This window comes from Antechinus flavipes, chromosome 2, assembly GCF_016432865.1.
Source record: "Antechinus flavipes isolate AdamAnt ecotype Samford, QLD, Australia chromosome 2, AdamAnt_v2, whole genome shotgun sequence".
Lineage (NCBI taxonomy): Eukaryota > Metazoa > Chordata > Mammalia > Dasyuromorphia > Dasyuridae > Antechinus > Antechinus flavipes.
In genome coordinates, this window is record NC_067399.1 from 444,265,017 (window position 1) to 444,283,075 (window position 18,059).

At 50.7% G+C, this 18,059-nt stretch overlaps 2 protein-coding genes across 5 annotated transcripts in view; one reads left to right on the top strand and one right to left on the bottom strand.

Annotated features, from left to right (window-relative positions):
- The window catches only part of EMILIN3 (elastin microfibril interfacer 3), an 11,322-nt gene extending 2,790 nt beyond the window's left edge, over window positions 1-8,532 (top strand). The window contains exons 2-4 of the mRNA XM_051973836.1: window positions 856-978; window positions 4,461-4,705; window positions 5,032-8,532. Coding sequence (XP_051829796.1) covers window positions 856-978; window positions 4,461-4,705; window positions 5,032-6,920 — 2,257 coding nt within the window. The 3' untranslated portion in view covers window positions 6,921-8,532. The remainder of the gene's footprint in view (window positions 1-855; window positions 979-4,460; window positions 4,706-5,031) is intronic.
- Window positions 8,533-10,566: 2,034 nt separating this feature from the next.
- Window positions 10,567-18,059, bottom strand: part of LPIN3 (lipin 3) — a 41,170-nt gene continuing 33,677 nt past the window's right edge. For all 4 annotated transcript variants that reach the window (XM_051979292.1, XM_051979293.1, XM_051979294.1 and 1 more), the window contains 7 exons: window positions 17,819-17,945; window positions 16,702-16,850; window positions 15,519-15,605; window positions 13,751-13,903; window positions 12,760-12,874; window positions 12,550-12,653; window positions 10,567-11,560 (listed from right to left, as the gene is read on the bottom strand). In XM_051979292.1, coding sequence (XP_051835252.1) covers window positions 11,410-11,560; window positions 12,550-12,653; window positions 12,760-12,874; window positions 13,751-13,903; window positions 15,519-15,605; window positions 16,702-16,850; window positions 17,819-17,945 — 886 coding nt within the window. In that variant the 3' untranslated portion in view covers window positions 10,567-11,409. The remainder of the gene's footprint in view (window positions 11,561-12,549; window positions 12,654-12,759; window positions 12,875-13,750; window positions 13,904-15,518; window positions 15,606-16,701; window positions 16,851-17,818; window positions 17,946-18,059) is intronic.

Here is an 18,059-nt window from a genome sequence, read left to right on the forward strand (position 1 = left end):
TCTATCCTCTTGAGAGACTTTCCCCCTAATTACCACACCAAACCTGAAAGGGCTAGCCAGGCCATGGAATCTAAGGTTATAGGGATCTCGGAGATCTGTTAGCACAACCCCCTCATTTTACTGAGAAGGACTCTCAAACTCCAGGAAAGTATTCAGCTTGCCCAAAGGCATAGAGCTATTAAATGCCACAATCTACATTCAAGCCCTGTCCTCTGACTCTGGATGGAAGGAAAGTACCTGGAGGCAAGGGAACAAGTTGCAGGATTGTTGCTGGTTTTGTTTTTCTATGACTTTGTGATGGGTGTTAGACTAGGGGTCAGAAAGACTGGGATTTAAATCTTCCCCTGGACATTCAGAGATGACCCGAGTCATTTTATATCTCAGATCTTCACTTTCCCTATCTGTTAAATGGATTTATTAATAGCATCTACCTCAAAAGTTGTGAGGAGTAAGTGAAACGTTGCATGTAAAACACGTTGCCCTTTAAGTACTATTTAATCTTCAAGTGCTTTATGAATGTGAGCTATTAAGGATTCCTGGAAGTTTTGCCAGTTTCTTTAGTTTTTCATGTCTACTGATGGTTTTGAGGGGGATGGTGAGGATGTGGGCTTCCATCTGTCTTAGCGTTCAAGGGTCAGGCAGTCTCTGGGTCTGTGTCCAGAGGAAGGTTTCTAAGAAAAAAGATGGAGAGATGCGTTTGAGAGGTGGGTAGAGTGGTAATGTTTGATGCCACGGATTTATGTTGAAGGGTAAATGAAAGAAGGAATATGGGGCGGGGAAGGAGAGAGGAGAAATGTATTTTAAGAGGGAAGATTCTTGGGCCAGAGGACCTGACGGACTGCTCTGCCTTCCCAGCATGCTCTGTGCTTATGTGGTCCAGAAGAACGTGACATGCATTTTGCAGGATGGGACTGAGAGCTACATCAAGGCGGAGTATCACAAGTGCAGCTGGGGCCCCAAATGCCCAGGAACCGTGGTGTGAGTATCTGTCAGAATTTCGCTTACAAGGGGAGGAATGGAACAGTCACAGTCACAGAAGCTAAGGGGAAGGGAGAATCCAGGAGAGGGGAGTGATCAACAGTGTCCAATAGTTGCAAAGATATCCTAGAGAAGGAAAATTTTTAAAATTATGGATAAGTAGTCTTAGAGAGTAAAGTTCCAGCAGACTAAGGGGGTTGTGAGGGCGGATGGTGAAAAAGTAGAGGGGAAAAGTGGGTACTTATACCAGGGGTTCTTAACCTGGAAAGATTTTAGGAAATTTGTGATCTTGTATGAGTAAAAAATACAAATTTAGTTTTGCTAATTTCTAACTGAAATTCAGCATTTCCTTCTATTATAAATTTAAAACAAACCAAAAAAATAATCCTATTATTTTGAGAAGGGGTCTGTCGCTTCCTTCACCAGACTGAAGAAAGGAGCCAGGACACAAAAATGTTAAGGAGCCCTAGTCCACATCATGTAGGCATTGTGGATGTAAGGGGGTGTGTGGGAAATGCATGTGTGAGTCTATGGGTATACATTCAGGAGGGAAAAAGAGCGCCTGGGTATTGTCTCTCAGAAGGGATGCATACTTTGTGTTTATGTAAGTATGCATGCGTCTCTTGGAAAATGGTTGTACATGGCATCTGTGGAAGGTTACATCAGCGTGTGACTGGATTCATGTCAGGAACAGTAGGGAGGTGTGTGGACGTGCGCCTTTCCGAGTGCGTGTCTGTGCACGTGCACATGAAGGTGTGTCAGGGTGTCTGAGAAAGGTGGGTTGGGTCCGGGACCTGGGCATCCGTGGGTGCAGCGGGAGCAGAGAGCCGGCCTGCACGGTCCTGCCCTCCGGCCTCCCCCTGAATCCTAGAAAGCCAGGGCGGTCAGGCTGCCTGCTGCTGAGATCATGGAACAGGCCGGAGGAGTGGAAATCTCCAAGTCAGGCGGACCTCTCCAGTGGGAGCTCCCGGAGCCAAGAGGCTGCAGTGCAGGGGTTCTCTGCTGCGAGGCAGGGAAGGAGGGCAACTTGGGGGACCCCTCCACCACTGTTCCACCTGCCTCCCCCCAGTTTTTCCTTCCACCAAGGTTGCTTTCTCAGTTGGGGCTGAGGGGGGTGAGTGGGTCTGGCAGAGGGGAGGGATCCAAGGCTGAGATGCTCTTTTCCAGGAGTCAGCCAGTAGCCTGCCCTCGGCTTTTTGCTCCTGAAGTCATCAATCCAGCTGCCTCTTCTCCCTTCCCCACCTTACCAAAGGATGAATAAGCATGTCAGCTAGGGGTGCCGGGACCTCAGCTGGGTGGAAGGAGGGAGCAGCTGGGAGCTTGGCAGGTGAGGGAGATATGAGATATTTGAGGTTTATGCCAGAATCATCTAGGTTTTTCAGACAGAGGCAGATGTGGATGTAGTCATAAGGCCACTTTGCAGGACACATTTTACAGATGAGAAAACAGAGGCTTAAAGAAATAGGAGGTTTGGTTTAAAGGCAGACAACTCCAAAATGTCAGGCTAGGGATTCAAACTCGGGTTTCCAGATCCCAACTGCAGCATGCTTTCTATGACACCTGTTTGCCCTAGCAGTGGCTCGGGGGCTGAGAGCTCTAAGGGAGGATGTAGCCTCCGGAGCATTCCCTAAAGAGGGAAGGCCGACCTGAGTGAAATATATGTCTGTGTGTATGGGGAAAAAGAGTGCTTTTGTAGTTATCTCTTGGAATATTTTCCTCTGTGTGTAAGTGTGCATATGTCTCTCTTTTTATTAAAGGTTTTTAATTTTCAAAAGATATGCATGGATAATTTTTCCACATTGACCCTTACAAAACCTTGTGTTCCAGTTTTTCTCCTCTTCCCTCCGCCCCCTCTTCTAGATAACAAGTAATCCAATAACATATGCCTCTTGGAAAGGGATTACGCATGGACATCTATAGAAGGTTACATCAGCTTGTGGCTGGACTCATTTCTCCTATAGCCACAGAGAAGAGGGAGCCTCTCGGCTGGCGTGGGGCACTAGCTAAAACTCTGCCCATAGCATCACTTACTTAGGTCAGTCCTCGAGGACCCAATGAACGTTCAGAGGTGGAAGGGGCCTTATGGGCCACCTACCTGACAACTCTCCAGGCCACCTTGGAGACCTCCACTTATGGGGAGTCCATCTCTTTCTGAGGGGACCCAATCTGTGTCCACATGCTTCTTCTAATCACAAGTTATTCTCTTTGCATCCTCCCTCCACTTCTCCTGGCTTTGTTCTTTAGGGACAAAGAGGGAAAAAAACAAGTCCCTCTTTCCAATTACTGCCTGTCAAGCACTCAGAAGCATCCGCCGTTTTCCCAAAGCCTTCTCTCCTTCCCCTCCCACCCACCTCTATTCCTTCACCTGGTTCTCATATGGCAGAGACTGGAGCGGCTTCACAATGTTGGCTGTCCTCCCCTGGATGCTCAACATGGGAGAGGAGAGCACTAAATTTACAACCACAGAGATCTGAATTAAATTCATCCTTGGATCCCTCCTCAGCAGCTTGAGTCTGAACAAGTAATTTAACATCTCTGGGCCCTAGTTGCCTGATCTGTAAAACGATGATGGGAGGCTGGACTTAATGACTTCTAAAGCTCCCTCCTAGCTTGGAATCCCTCATCCTGGGGTCATCAGTGTCCTCCTTGTAGCATGGCATGCAGAACTACAGCACGCTCTGGATGTGGGGACCATCAGCTCCTCCTTCCCCGACGCTATCCTGTGGCACGGGGGACAGAATCCTCTCTAAAGGGAGGATGAGAAGGAAGAGAGCAGATGATGCTGGTCAAGAGAAGGCCCCTCAGGCAATATTTAGGGCATTGTAGCCTCAGTCCAAGAAAATGATGGAGATAGTGGACTGTCCACTGGCATCTGTCCTCCCCTTCCCCCTCTGCCCCAAGGACCCTGTGGGCTATCTGCTTGTGCCTGACTGGTGATGGGGCTTCTTTCACCAGCCCCAATAATGTAACCTAAACCCAGGTAACCCACAATTACTGCTTTTCAAAAAAGAGAGGTGGAGGAGTTGTGAGGGGAGGGAGGAAGGAAAAGCTAGTTTTGCACCATTATTTTGACCTTTAGAGACAGGGACAGCTGGATTTGGGTCTCAGCTTGGAGACTGAGTGACCAACATTTTAACCTTTCTGGGAATAATTTCCTCATTGTTCTAACATGGGGATGATATTTGCAAGATTGGCCTTACTGGGTTGTTGTCAGGACCCCAAAGGGCGACTATTACCAATGTAATTTTAGGGCCTCATGGTCAGAAACCTGACGGCCCCTCTTCCTTCCCCTTCCCTTCTGGTTGTCTCTGTTCCTTTAGGCCAAGGGCTGTGTGGCCGGGCCGACCCGGCCAGGGGCAGAGGACGAGGACCCAGGCCCAGACCCACGGCATTAGCTCAGCTTGGGCTGAGGGCTTTCTGAAGCGTGAGTATCGGCTCCTGCTCTCACCCTCCTCACTGATGCGGGATCCTCTCCATCCTAGGTACCGGACCCTGCTCAGACCCCGGTACAAGATCGGCTACAAGACCGTCACGGAGCTGGCCTGGCGCTGCTGCCAGGGCCTCCGGGGCGAAGGCTGCTCCGACCCTCTCCCCGACTCGGGAGCTCTCCTGCCTCCGCCGCGGCCCCAGACCCCCTCCGGGCAGAAGCCATTTTCTGGCCCCCGAGTGCCTCCTTATGCCAGACTGCCCGCCGGCCCATTCCCAGGACCCAAGAGCCAGCCCTACGGTGAGAGCTCCCGCGGAGTCCTCTGAAATAAGGCCGCAGAAGCCGGGCTACGGGCAGGCCCACGAGGGCCCCTCCAGGCTGGAGGGTGGCAGGGCGGAGGGCCCGTATCTCACAAGGCAAACCGGTGGCTTGGGGCAGGGCGGGAAGTCCAACTGGGTATGAGTTCGGAAGGTCTGAACTTGGACAAACGTCTCCCTTCTCTGGGTCTCACTTGTAAAATAAAGGGGGCGGGCGGGATGGTCTGCCAGGTCCTTTCCAGTCTCCATCAGCCTGCGGCCGTGTCCCTCCCTCCCCCCCACCCTGCTGTTCCGTCTTCTCTTTGCCAGGCAGGAGAGGCCCGGGGCTGTTTGGCGAGAGGCTGGCCCGGCTGGAGGGGGACGTCCAGCGCCTCAGCCAGTCCTACGGCACGCTCAGCGGACTAGTGGCCGGGCTAGGAGACCACTCTCAGCTGGCTGTCCACGAGGCGCACGGCAGAATGACCGGCGCCCTGGGGAGCCCGCCCACTGCCCCGGAGGCCCCCGTGGGCTTTGGAATAATCCCCGGCGGAGTGGTGGATCCTGCCGACAAAGCGGGGGGCGCGTTCCCCACGCTGGGGGAGGTCCTGACCAAGGTGACGGAGGTGAGTGACGTCCTCAAGACCAAGACCAGCCTCCTGGAGGAGGTTCACAGCCTGGTCCTGGGCCACGACACCCAGATAAAACACCTCTTGGAGGGCGCCCGGCCGTCCCCGCTCACCTCCCTGGCCCTGCTGGAGGAGTACATTGACCAGAGACTGAGCCACCTCTGGGGTGACCTCTTGGACGGCTTTGAGAAGAAGCTGCTGGACCTGCAGACCACCTGCGACTTCCGCATCCGGGAGATGCAGCAGCAGTGCGAGGAGGAGAAGGCCACGAGCCTCAGGCTCCAGCAGAGCTTGGACGGCAAGGAGCTGGAGATTAAAAAAGAGCTCTCTCTGCTGGAGACGCAGATCCAGGGGCTGACCATGGTGGAGGACTGCTGCAGCCACCTAGCGTTCGTCACCGAACGGATGGACGTCCTCGAGAAGGGCCTGCACACGCTGGCCGAGGCTCAGCGGGGCCCGCAGCTGGACGGGGAGCGCGGCCCCATCCCCACCACCGTCCTGGACGGCTCTGTCGGCCAGCGGCTGCAGGACCTGGAGGCCAGGCTCAACGCGACGGCGGGAGGGGCGGGGGGCTGTTGCCGAGGCCTGGAAGAGGGCATGAAGGGCTTGGTGGGCTCGGAGCTGGACGGCCTCAGGACCTCGGTGGAGGAGAGAATGCAGATCATGGAGGAGCGGTTCGTGGCCCTAGTGGGCGAGCTGGGGAACGTCAGCGCGCGGAGAGCCCCCGACGGGGCGGCCGGGCCCCTGGTGCAGACGGAGCTGGCCGGGGCCCCGCAGCAGGCCCTCCGGGAGCTGGCCGTGGTGGAGAGCAGGCTCACCTCCCTGGAGAGCCTGTGCACTGCCGGCGCCTCCTCCCAGGACGTGGCGGCCCTCGCCGCCGAGGTGAGGGACTGCCAGAGCCGGAGCAGGGCCCTGCTGCTGCAGGTGGACAGCCACGCCGGCCTCCTCCGGACGCTCAACGCCTCCGTCTCGGAGGTCCAGAGGCAGCTGGGCGAGGCGGCCGCCAGCTCTCTCCAGGGGGAAATCACTCTGCTCAAGGTCAACCTCAACTCCGTCAGCAAGTCCCTCACGGGCCTCAGAGACTCGGTCAGCCAGTATTCGGACGCCGTCCTGCACGTCAACTCCTCGCTCGACGAGCGCGAGCGGAAAGTGGAGGACGAGGTCCACGCCATCCAGGCCAAGGTCAGCGATCAGGGCTCCCGACTCCTGCTGAGCAGCCGGCAGGTCACGGGCCTCAAGGGGGACCTGGAGAGGTTCAAAGCCAGGGTCTCCGGGGCCCTGAGCAGCTGCCAGGAGGCGGCGCGGGAAGCGCAGCAGGAGGTGGGCCACTTTGAACAGCGCGTGGCCCAGGCGGAGCGCGCCTGCGGGAAGCTGGCTCTCATCGCCGGAGGCCTGGACGGTCTTCAGGGTGATATCCTGAGAAGGGTGGGGGGGCTGTGGGGGCACGTGGGCCAGCTGAACAGAACCCTGGCTGCCCATTCCCAGGAGATCAGCAGCCTTCGGGACGGCCTCAGGGACTGCCGGGCCAAAGTGGCCCAACTGGCGGAGCACACGGGGCCTGGGCCAGCGCGGGGGGAGCAGCAGGAGCATTAGGCAAAGCCAACCCAGCGCCAAGCTCAGCCCGAGTCCCTCGGGGTTCACCTGTCCGCTGCCAAAGGTCACTGCCACCCCTATCCCCCACCCCCACCCCACCTTGAAAAGCCGTTCTGGGGAACTTCCAAGGGAATTCCCATCGTCTCAGCTCATCATCCCACGGCTCACGAAGCCACCTTGATTGCCAAATTACTGCGTGCACTATTCTCAGTGCAACACAAACTGGAAAATCCCCAAGTGCTGTGGGTGTCACTTGTGCCAGGAGAAAGGGGACTGGGCTTCACGGTGTCCTTAGGGCTTTTTCACGCCCACCGGGCCCACAGGATTCCGGCCCCGAGCCCTCGACATCTGTATGACTCTCCTAGGCTCGCCTCCATCAGCAGGAGGAGCTGACTTCCCCCAGAACCTCCCCTGTTCCACGGAGACCAGGCTGCTTCTTTCCCCATCCAGGCCTGTCCCTCAGCAGGCTCTCCAGGGTGTCTGTGCCAGGGTAGCTGGCAGTGAAAGCCCCTCCTCTCGGGACCCCGTCTCCTACATGGGGCAGCTTTGCATCTCTAGGAGCCTCCATTTCTACTCTGAGGACACCAAGTGCCCAGATTGACAGGAAAACCCGCGGAGGGGGACTCAATCCAGAGAAGGCAGAGCTCCTCCTTGGAGACCTCTCCCTCCTCTAAGGGGAAGAGGCAAGTGTGTCCTCTCTTCTCAAGGGGTAGGAGAGCAGTCCCTGAAAGGAACAGAACCTTCAACAGGCCAAGTTCCTAAAGATCCCGGAGCTTGGGAGACTGTTTCCTTCTCATAGCCATTTCTGTCCCAAGAAGGAAAGGGCCTTCCACGAAGCACGTTCCCTGGACAAGTCTGGACCTTGGCTAGTCTTGTGTCATGAAAGGAACCCAAGATTTGGATTGAAACCCCGGCTTGACTATTATTTACTACCCAGGTGACATTGGACATGTCAGGAGCTTTGAGCCTCAGTTTCCTCATCTGTAAAATAGGAAGAGGGGGAAGTGTCGGAAAAGATAATCTTGAAGATCCCTTTCCGGCTCCGATCCTGTCTTGTCCTTTGTCCCCACTAAGATTCCTATTAAAGCAGGAATTCTTCTCAACCACACAGGTGGACTTTCAGCAAAGCAGAGCCATTCTTAGAAACAGCCAGCGTGAAATTGTGCAGATCCTAATGTCCAGCCAGCCGCCCACCCACCCAAAGGCCGCTTGGTGAGACATCCGGGCATGAAGCCACCTCGAGCTGACAAGCAGCAGCTTGGAACTGATGGTGCTAATCTGGCTCTCGCAAGGCCATTTAGGAAAGACTCCCTACCTGGTTCCACCTGCTCAGGGACGGGGGAGACCTAGAACTCTGACTTCCTCCAGGAAGTCAAGGGAATGGCCCTGCCCTCCCAGTACCCCAGGGGCATTGGGAGAGGGGGCCCCCTTAGAGTAGCCGCAGGTCTTTTCCAGATCAAGCAGAGGGGGCAGAAATGCTCACCCCCGCCAGCACCCTTTCCATAGAAGATCCTGTTAGGTCTCCCTTGTTTTCTTTTGATATTAAGTGTTTAATTCGGATTAGAAACTGTTATGTTTGGGGAGGGCAGGAAATGGATTAAAGCTTCTTGCCAGTCAGAAAGTGATCCCTTTGATGATGAGAAACAGGCCCCGGGCTGAGGGGACACAGCAGTCATGCCGGTCTCCTCACACCAGTGCCTTTGTCCCAGGCTATCTCCACAGGAACTCCAATCTGAGGATCCTCTCTGACCTGGAGCAGTCACTTACCAATCCTTTAGGGGGGGTGGGCAGACCCCGAGACACAGAAAATTAAGGAAGAGGGGAAACCGTCACTTTTACAGATGGAATTGGGAAGGCTGATGCAGATCTCCTTGTGCCCCTCCCACCCTCAGTAATTCTTTTTAGGATTCTATGGTTGACTCCCCATCCTAAGTCAGGATTCATCCTGTGGGAGATCACCTACCCAAGGGGATGGGGAATGGGGCAAGCAGGCAAGGTGCATCTCTGACCCAATGCACCACTGACCCAGCAGGGAAAAGCGCTTTCATGTCGGCTCCTCGGGTTGGTAGAGTGGACAGAACTCAGGACTGGAAGTCAGGAGACCTGGGTTTGTGCCCCATCTCTGCAACTGTGTGAACAATGGCTAGAATAGGAGGTTCAGAATCAGGGAGAGTCCAACGCGAGTCCTACCTCACTTACTAGCTGGAAGGACAAGATAGTTAACCTCTACGTGCCTTTTTCCATAAATTAGGGTAACTATAGCACCTATTTCACAGGGTGGTTGTGAGGATCAAATGAGTTAAAGTGCTTTGCTAAATGCTGATTATTATTATTACCAGAGGGAGCAGCAGCAGCAGTCATAGTAGTGGTAGACAACAAGATACTTGACCCTCACTTCCTTACATGTAAAATCAGCAAGACTCATCTAGATCATCATTAGGTTCTACAAAACCCTAAGTAGGTGGTTGACTCCCATACTAAGCCAAGAAGGGATCCTGTATCAGGTCACTAATCTGTGAAAGCAAAGGGAAGGTGGGAGGTGGGGGCCATGGGGTTGGTGATCTGCCAGAGAAACTAACCAGAGACCTCTGCTACCTTGGGAACAGAATAGCTGATGCATTAACCCTATGTGTCCCTCACCCCCACTTCTAAATGGGTCTGAGAGGGCTGGGGCCTGGGTAGGCCCACATGCTCCAGGAAAAAAGGCCCAAACTCATTTCCCAAACAACTCGGGCCCTGCTGTCAGCATTAACTAGCCCTAAGCGTTAAGGCAGATGCTTCAGTTGTTTGAGCATATGCTTAGCCTGGAGGGAGGCACAGCCACCCCACCCCTACCTCTTCACCCTTTTTTTGATAGAGAAAAGGGAGTTAAAGACTATGGGAGGAAGCCTTTTATCCATCCCATAACAACCCTTGCCCGGAATATAAACCATGCCCCTGCTCCCCATATCCACATGCCCCACACTGCCCAAGTTCTTAGAGATCAGCAGTTAGTTGTTCTGCCCAATAAACCCACATTGAGGAGCCCGTCTCTGACATAAGCTGGGTCTCTGCTCGTTAAACTTCACCACCCACATTTCGTACTCTTGTCCCTAACCAGGAACCATGCCCTGGGCCTTTAAGCATGGCCACACTTTCACAAGGTACCATGGCACAGGGGCAGGAGCCTTAGATGGGAATACTCGGGTTCAAGGCCCTTCTGACCAGCTGGTCAGAGCTCCCAGTCACTGTCCCTACAGGTCCACGATTCTCCCAGTATGAATGGAGGGGACCGAGTCAGCACAGCTCCCTGACTCCACCTCACTAATATTCTGGATTTCTATGATTCTATGTCTGGTTGTCCCATACTGATATCAGCCAGTCATCCCTCGCACTGGCAGTCCAAGGTGTGAATTCCCCTTCTGTTCTCCGCCCTCAGAAAGCACACCCCAAAAGATAGTCTGTCAGTACACACCTGGGAAGAGGTAGGAAGAGCTAGGTTACATTCAGGAGTGATCTGTCCTTCCCACCAGAAAGCTGAGGACCAGAGGAAGAGACAGAAGCAGCCTGGGAGACAGATGGACAGATGAAAACAGAAGCTGCTGCAGGAGAGCCAGAAGGTATTTAGAAGTCATAATGGTGATAATAATTATTGATATTTATATAGTTCTTTTAACGTTTGCAAAGCACTTTACAAACTTTATTTCATTTGATATATGGGCCAGGTTCCATTATTACCACATTTTACAGAGGTTAGTTGCCTTACCCAAGGTCCCACAATCAATCTGAACCCAGTTCTTTCTCACAGTTTTATATCTACTATACAACATGGGCACTCACATAGTCCTAGAATTTAGAGCTTGAATAAAACCTTGGAGATCACCGAGTTCTATCATTTCACAGATTAGGAAATGGGGTTCAAAGTAACATTGTCAGAAGCCACAAAAGTTGCAAGTGATAAAGCCAGGATTTGAACTTGTTTCCTGACTCCCAGTCTAGTATACTTTCCACCGCCCCAAGATACTACTCAGGGAATGAGCTCAAAGGAAAGCATCCCTGTGAATAAGGGATGCATAACCTGGACAATGGACAAACATATAGGCAGGTCGAGACATAGAACGAACTTTAAGGGCAGCCAGATGCTCTTGGTTTAATCTCTCCAAGGAAACAAGACTGAGACCTCTTCCCACACTAGGCCCCCTCCTCTCCTCCAGCTCTAATGCTGTATATTCCCACATCCTATTAACCGGGGCAAGAAAAATGATTAGTCCAGTTGGCTAGGCAGCAGGGGCTCCCTCTGGCCTGTCCCCCCCATACTACTGTATAGCAGTATCCTCATAGCCCATGCTGGGACAAAGTCCACAGACCACACTGTGACTTCCAGGTCTGAATTAGGACTTCCTGCAAACTTGGAAAGGAATAAGGGAAGGTGGGCTGATGCTTGCCCTCTCAAAGCCAGAGAGTGGGTATGATGGGAGAGAAGGGGATGCAGAACAGGTGGGAGGAGGTTCTAATCCAGGACGAGGTCTCTTGGGTGAACTTTAACCAAGGGATTCCTCCAGTAGCAGAACTGGCTGTACTCAGGCTTGACCAGCTCCACACTGGGCCCCAGTTTTATAGGAGGAAAGATGAGTTCCACGCACTCCCTGAGCCGGTCATACCTATGGCAAGAAAAAGAGAATGAGAAGACTGCCCCAAATCTGCGCCTGCTGTCAGCACCTGGCCCAACTCAGGGGACTGGGCTCCCCGGCTTCATCCCATCTTTTCTCAGCGGGAATCAGATATGGACAGCACCATGGCTGCACTGGAAGATGGCTCTCACCAGAGAAGCGCACCCTCTGGCACCATAAGGGCATCCATCTGAGAGGGGTGCGGAGCCCTGGCAGGGCCGCTGGCTTGCCCAGGATCATCTAGCTGACAGGGCTGTGAGGCCCACTCTCTATCTGCTCCGCCACAATGGCTTCTCAACCAAGAGACGAGCTGGCATTTATGGAGGGCCACACATTTGTGAAGCACTCTACCCCCATTTCCCTGGAAAGGCTTTGACCAAAAAACCCTCGTGGTCAAATAGTAGACTTGTCATCTACTAATCTAGGAAATACCCCTTCCCTGGGGAAAGGCCTTGGGTTGTACAGATGGGAAGCCCCAGGACTCTGACCCTTGCCCAAACCAAATTCTTTTTTAAAAATCTATTCTATCTTTAGTATTCTTGAATGATGGAAGAAATCAAAGGCAACTCCATAGTAATAGCTAACATTTGTATAGCACCTACTATGTGCCAGGCACTATGCTAAGCACTTGACAATTATTTTCTCATTTTGATCCTCACCGCAACCTTTTGAAGTAGGTACAATTATTCTTCCCATATTATAGGTAACCAGGTATAAAAAGGTTAAATAGTCACACAGCTAGTAAGTGTCTCAGGCTGGTTTTGAATTCAGGTCTTCTTGATTCCAGGCCCAGCACTCTTTTTTCAGCACTATCTAGCTGAGTATGAGTCAGATGAGCTGAGTTCAAATTCCACCTCCCATACTTGCTCCCCATATGACCTCAAGAAAGCTCTTTAAGCTCCGTGTGCCTCAGTTTCTCCATTGGTTGGACGAAAGGGATGGACTAAGCAGGAAAGCTCTGATTTGACAGTGAAACTTACGTAGTCTTGTGATTTTTGATATGTTCCTGAATGAGCTCTCCTTGGGGGTTAATAGTGAAGATTCGGGACTTGCTTATTCCTGCTTGAAGATAGGCATCAACATCCTGGAGAAGAGCAAAGAGAAGCTGGAGAGGTGGGAAGAAAAGGCCTGACCAGCCCAGTCCAGCCCCAAGTGGCCCAGCTCCAAAGGTGGGCAGAGGATACACTTACACTGGCACGGTTCCCAAAGCCAGCAAAGAAGGGGTCTCCGTGGGGTAGGAACAGGTTGCGAATGTCAGTCAGGCACGCGATCTTGAACACCTCAGGCTTCTTTTCAATCACCTCCCTAGGGAGATCAGTGGGTAGAGATAACAGTAGTAGCTGATTTTTCACCATTTCATTTGATGACCACCATCCTCTAACATGGATCTTAGACAAGTTTTTACCCTCATTTTATAGAAGAGGTGAATGAAAATCAGGCTTCCTATGCTCACAACTAACAAATGCAAGAGTAACTAAGTCCAGCACTGCATAGGAGATCAAGGCCTTTAGGCCTGTCCCAAGGAGTTGGGGGAAGAGTACCAAGAGGGGGACACAATGCAGTGGGAAGAACCTGGCATGTGGATCCAAGAGACCCAGATTCAGATTCTGGCTGGTTGTGGGGCAGCAGGTATGATGTCTCTCTTGGACAGTTTCCTTATCTGTAAAACTGGGATAATATTTATACTACCTAAATGATAGGAAAAGTACTTTGTAAACCTTTAAGTGTGAATGGTAGTAATGATGGCATAGACTGAAATTGGAGAATAGGAAAGGGACAGAGTTTTTTGGAACCTATTTTAGACAGTGAGAAACTTCCACATAGTCCCCCATTAGCAGAGGGTAACATTCTTACAGAAACTTTGACTTCATCCTCACCCCCATCCATCAAGAATCTTCTAGAAGATACAACTTCCTTAGCCAAGGGGCAAGCTCTGGGCTCCCGGGAGTAGCATACCCAGCACAAGGCCTGGAACCTGCAATGCACTTGCTGTTGTTTGTCCTTAGTTTTCAGATGACCCTGACATCAGGGAGGGGACATCATGACACGTGAGTGAACTGGATTTAAGGGAGGGAGGGCTGGGCAGGGTCACCTGCCTCACTATGAATGCTTGCTGATTGGTTCATTCCAGAAGAATCACTAATTAATTAATTTGAACAGGGAAGAAAGGTTACATTTTACCTGTGAAGAGCAGAGAAGAGGCTGCTGGGGGTCAAGAGGAGGGGGCCTTTGGGAAGACCACAGTCATGCTCATGCACCCACTTCAAGTAGCCCTTTGTGAGATCCGCCATGCCAATGGATCGGGCTGAACAGTAAAGGAATTTGTATCCATTTCTGGAGAGAGACCACAGAACCTGTTATAGGTTCTCCCCTGATGGCCACCAGTATCACCCAGTTAACACTGCCAGGGAGCCAACATCAGCCAGAAAAGGAAACCTGCCCTAAGACAATGGCCTGAACTGGTGCCCAGAGACGTGCTCTTCTAGAGACAGTATGGGACTTGCTCTGGGCAGGACCTTCCACATCAAAGACACTGCCTTCAACATCACCGATGACACAATCCAGGGAAGAGGCCTTATGGTGCTCTGAACTTTTCTGACACACTTTCTACTCTCAACTCTCTCAAGGAATAGGCAAAGATTTAGGCAGGTGTCAGCCTGCCAAATTTGCCCCTTCCCTTTTCACCCTGAAAGCAGAGATTGTCTTATTTTCTATTTGAAGCACTTCAAACAGTGCTTAGCACACAGTGATTGTTTAATACTTTTTTTATTCATTCATTCACTCATATCCCTTCATTCCTTCACACTCTGAGGGGCCAGAACAAAAGCCAAAGTAGAGGAAAAGCAAAACATAAAACTATACCCCAGGTTACAGAATTGTTTAGAGGACCTGCAGCTATTTCACCTGGAAAATGATAGCTGTAGAGGCACTGAAGCAAAGTTCCTGTTCTGAAGGACCCAGTATGAATGAGAATAAATGGCATTCTACTTTACCAGAAGGGACTAAAAAACTTAGGAATAATAGAAACCCACATAGGTGATAGAAATATGCATTTCACAAACATTTGTCTCTGGGTTTTAAAGAAAATGTGCAATGGGTTTCAGAAAAGAGGGGGAGACTAGACCTTAAGATTTTTTCTAACCCTCAGCTCATAAATTTCTTCTCTCCCTTCTTTGGATGTATTAGGAGGTTGAATTAAAAGGACTGCTATGGACTTTAGAAGCTTCCTAAGGGGCCTGGGTGAAGCCATGGGCTGTTACTTTCACTGACCACAAAGAGGAAAGGCCATGTAGAAATGCTGGGCATGCTGTTCCAGAAACTCCCTGTCACCTTGTCAGGATCAAGTTGCCCTGAATGTGAGCCACCATGGTACCCTAGCTTCTTCTCAGCCCTTGAGGTCAGTACTGAGCTACTTAGGAAAAAATACCAAGGGAAGCTCAGCTTCCCCTGAATCGTGTCCTAGTTTTCTCTCAAGTGGCACACACTGCCCTCCTGTGGCAAACCTGGTTTGCTACCTACCGCCTGCTCCTCCATTCCACTCACCCCTCCACAGTGCTCACCCATTCCTGTCAACCCTGCAAGGACAGCAGATGAAGCGAGCTCTGGAGCCCTGAACAGAAAGTGTGTCTGGAATCAAAGGCATTGCCCCCTGGAACAACGTCCTCTGTTCCTTCCAACACTCCAGGAATGCTCTTAAGAGGAGGAGATTCTGAAGGCCCACTCCATGAGCAGCCGGGGTCATTTCAGGTGACAGGTTTGGAGACAGACACACCCACCCTCCTTCCCTCACTTTGCCTCACTTTCTAGTTTAGAAATCGAGTGCCTGGGACACAGCCTGGAAGTCTATATGTCCAGCCTCTGGCCAGAACAATAAAGCAGACCTGAGATCCTTCCCTCCCCAGAACAGGAATCTATTACAAGACAGTCCCAGACTTCCAGAAGCGCTCACAGGTGAATTTTGTGGTAAAGCTTAATGATGCCACGATGAGTCCAGTCCTTCCCCAGCTGGGGCAAAATGTGACCCAAAGCGTCAGACCTAGGAGGAAAGACAACAGTGAAACGATCAGGCTTATGGAGCACTTTCTTCACAGCCTTCCAAGGTAGGTAGGTACAAGTTTCACAGAGGAGTTAACTGAGGCTCCCAGAGAAGTGACTTACACATGACCACACAGCCAGTGAGAGTCAGAGATGGGGCTGCTTCTGACTCTCAGCGAAGTGATCTCTGCACTAGCCCAGGCTGTCCATCTTTGAAGAGGTGTTCAAAAACGCAACACTGGCCACTGGGTAGGAGCCCAACTCCCAGAAAAGTATAATTTGAATGAATGAAAAACTCTTTACTGAGCACTCACTACATGCCAAGCACTGGGCTAAGTGTTAGTGATACAAATGCAAAAAATGAGGATCAAAAGAGCAAACCCAAACCTTTAGATCAAGGGAACACAGATTGCAGCCTGAGGGTCAAAATGAGCCCAGAGCACTGCCCAGAGCAGCTAATAATGCCTTTTTTTTTTTTTTAAACGTTTTTTAAAGTATGATCACTTTTTTAAAAAATAGAATAATCATTCCTAGCTGGAGTCAGGCAGCTGACATGATAGGCTAACCCATGCTTTGGATCACCTTGCTGATTAGTCAGAGGGAGCTTGCTGTAGCAGAAGGGTTAATGGATTTGAAGGTAGGGAGAATCAGGTTCTCATTCCATCTCAGACACTTATAGGGATAAATCACTTAAATTATCTAACCCCCAGCTTCCTTAGCTGTAAAATAGAGCAATAATAGCAGATCATATGTCAAACACTTTACAAACTTTTAGTTTATAATATAATATAGTATATTATGTAATAACTTGGAATTTATTATAATAATTATCATCAGCCATTTTTCCTCCAAGGAATCTAATCAACCATACAGTAGAAAGGTAAGACATGGCAGTTATTTCATTTTTAAAGCCTACCTAATTCACCTTGGCCTGGTTCCCTATAAATGCATATAAGGCCTCTTTCACTCTATCCTTGACCCTACAAGCAATATTTAAAAAGCGTTTGACTATTTGAGAGCAAAAACCCCTCTAAAACCCACTCCCACCTCTCACTCCCATGTCTCCTCTCTTCCCCACTTTTCTTGCTGTTTCTTACCTGGTGATGGTCCCATCAATATCTGAGACCACCACTTTGTCGTACCAATTCCACAGGTAGATGTTGGCATGGCAACGGCAGGTGCCCTGGTACTGAGTGGTCACACTAAACACCACATCGTTGGCTCCCTCTCTCAGGTTTAAGTCTCGCTAGAATGTAAAGAATCAGGGAAGAGTCAAAGGTAACTCCAGAAAGACCCAATCTCTCTCCAACCTAGCTGGTTACCTGCCTATTTCTACCAGCCTGGATTACTGTTATCAGTTCTCTTCTTTTTTAAAAAAAATTGTTCTAAATTGAAGTTCTTTCAAGAGCATAATTAATCCCTAACAACTCTGTCCCCAAAGAAAATCCTTCTGCGTGACAAAATACAGTTAAGCAAAATAAATCCATTTTTTGGCTTTGTCTGCCTCAATCCCCACCTATAGTCTACCAGTTCTCTGATTAATGAGAAGCGTATTCCTCCTTTTCCCTCACCCCCAAAGCTGTCCTCCCCTTCCCCAGAGGTTGGCAAAGGTGAGACACAGAATGATAAAGGAGTCCAGACCTACCCAGCTGGGAGTCCCCAGCCTGTGCAGTTCTCTCTGGGTTCTCGCTAGTCCCCACCCACCCATGGCAATGCACCACAGGATTTACACAGCTAATGTCCATGTATAATTAAGTGCTCAGGGTCACTTCATGTCATGTATATCAATGGGTGATTAAAGATCTTTTCATTATTGGGATACATTTTGATGGAGGCTGCAGGAAGTTTCTCCAAGCAGTGGAATACTCTAAGCAGCCTTTTCTGGGAGAAGATCAGAAGAGAATCCAAGGATAAAGGCTCTGGTTATGGAACCCCATCCATAGCCATCCCAGCCTGACTACAGAAATGTAGTCTTTATAAGGCAAACCCAAGGAAATGATATACAAAGGATCAGCCTAAATGACCATCCCAAAAGGCACCACAAAAGATAGCAATTAATGAGGCCCCAGAGTATTTTTCAGGCTACCCACTCTCTGCCCAGACCTCTTCTTCCCCCCAAACTTCCTTTTCTCATTCCTGAAATATGGAACATGGACACTTTCCTAGACCTAGTCAAAGGCAGGAATGGCCCAATCCTCCAAACCTTGCACTTACAAGCTGATCGGAGGAGAGACGAAGCGACTTCTTGAAGTTAGGAAAAGAGCTCTGAGGGGGAGAAGGGGAATCCAAGACCACTGGTATGCTGAGAGGATCCTCCTCAATAGTTGAATTCTCCTTCTGCCTGTAGGGAATCCAAGCCTTTAAAGTCCCCCTTCCTCTCAAGGTCTACAAGAGGAAGACCCACTCCCACCCATTAAGTAACAGTCCATGAAGAGTAAGCTTATCAGATGACTCA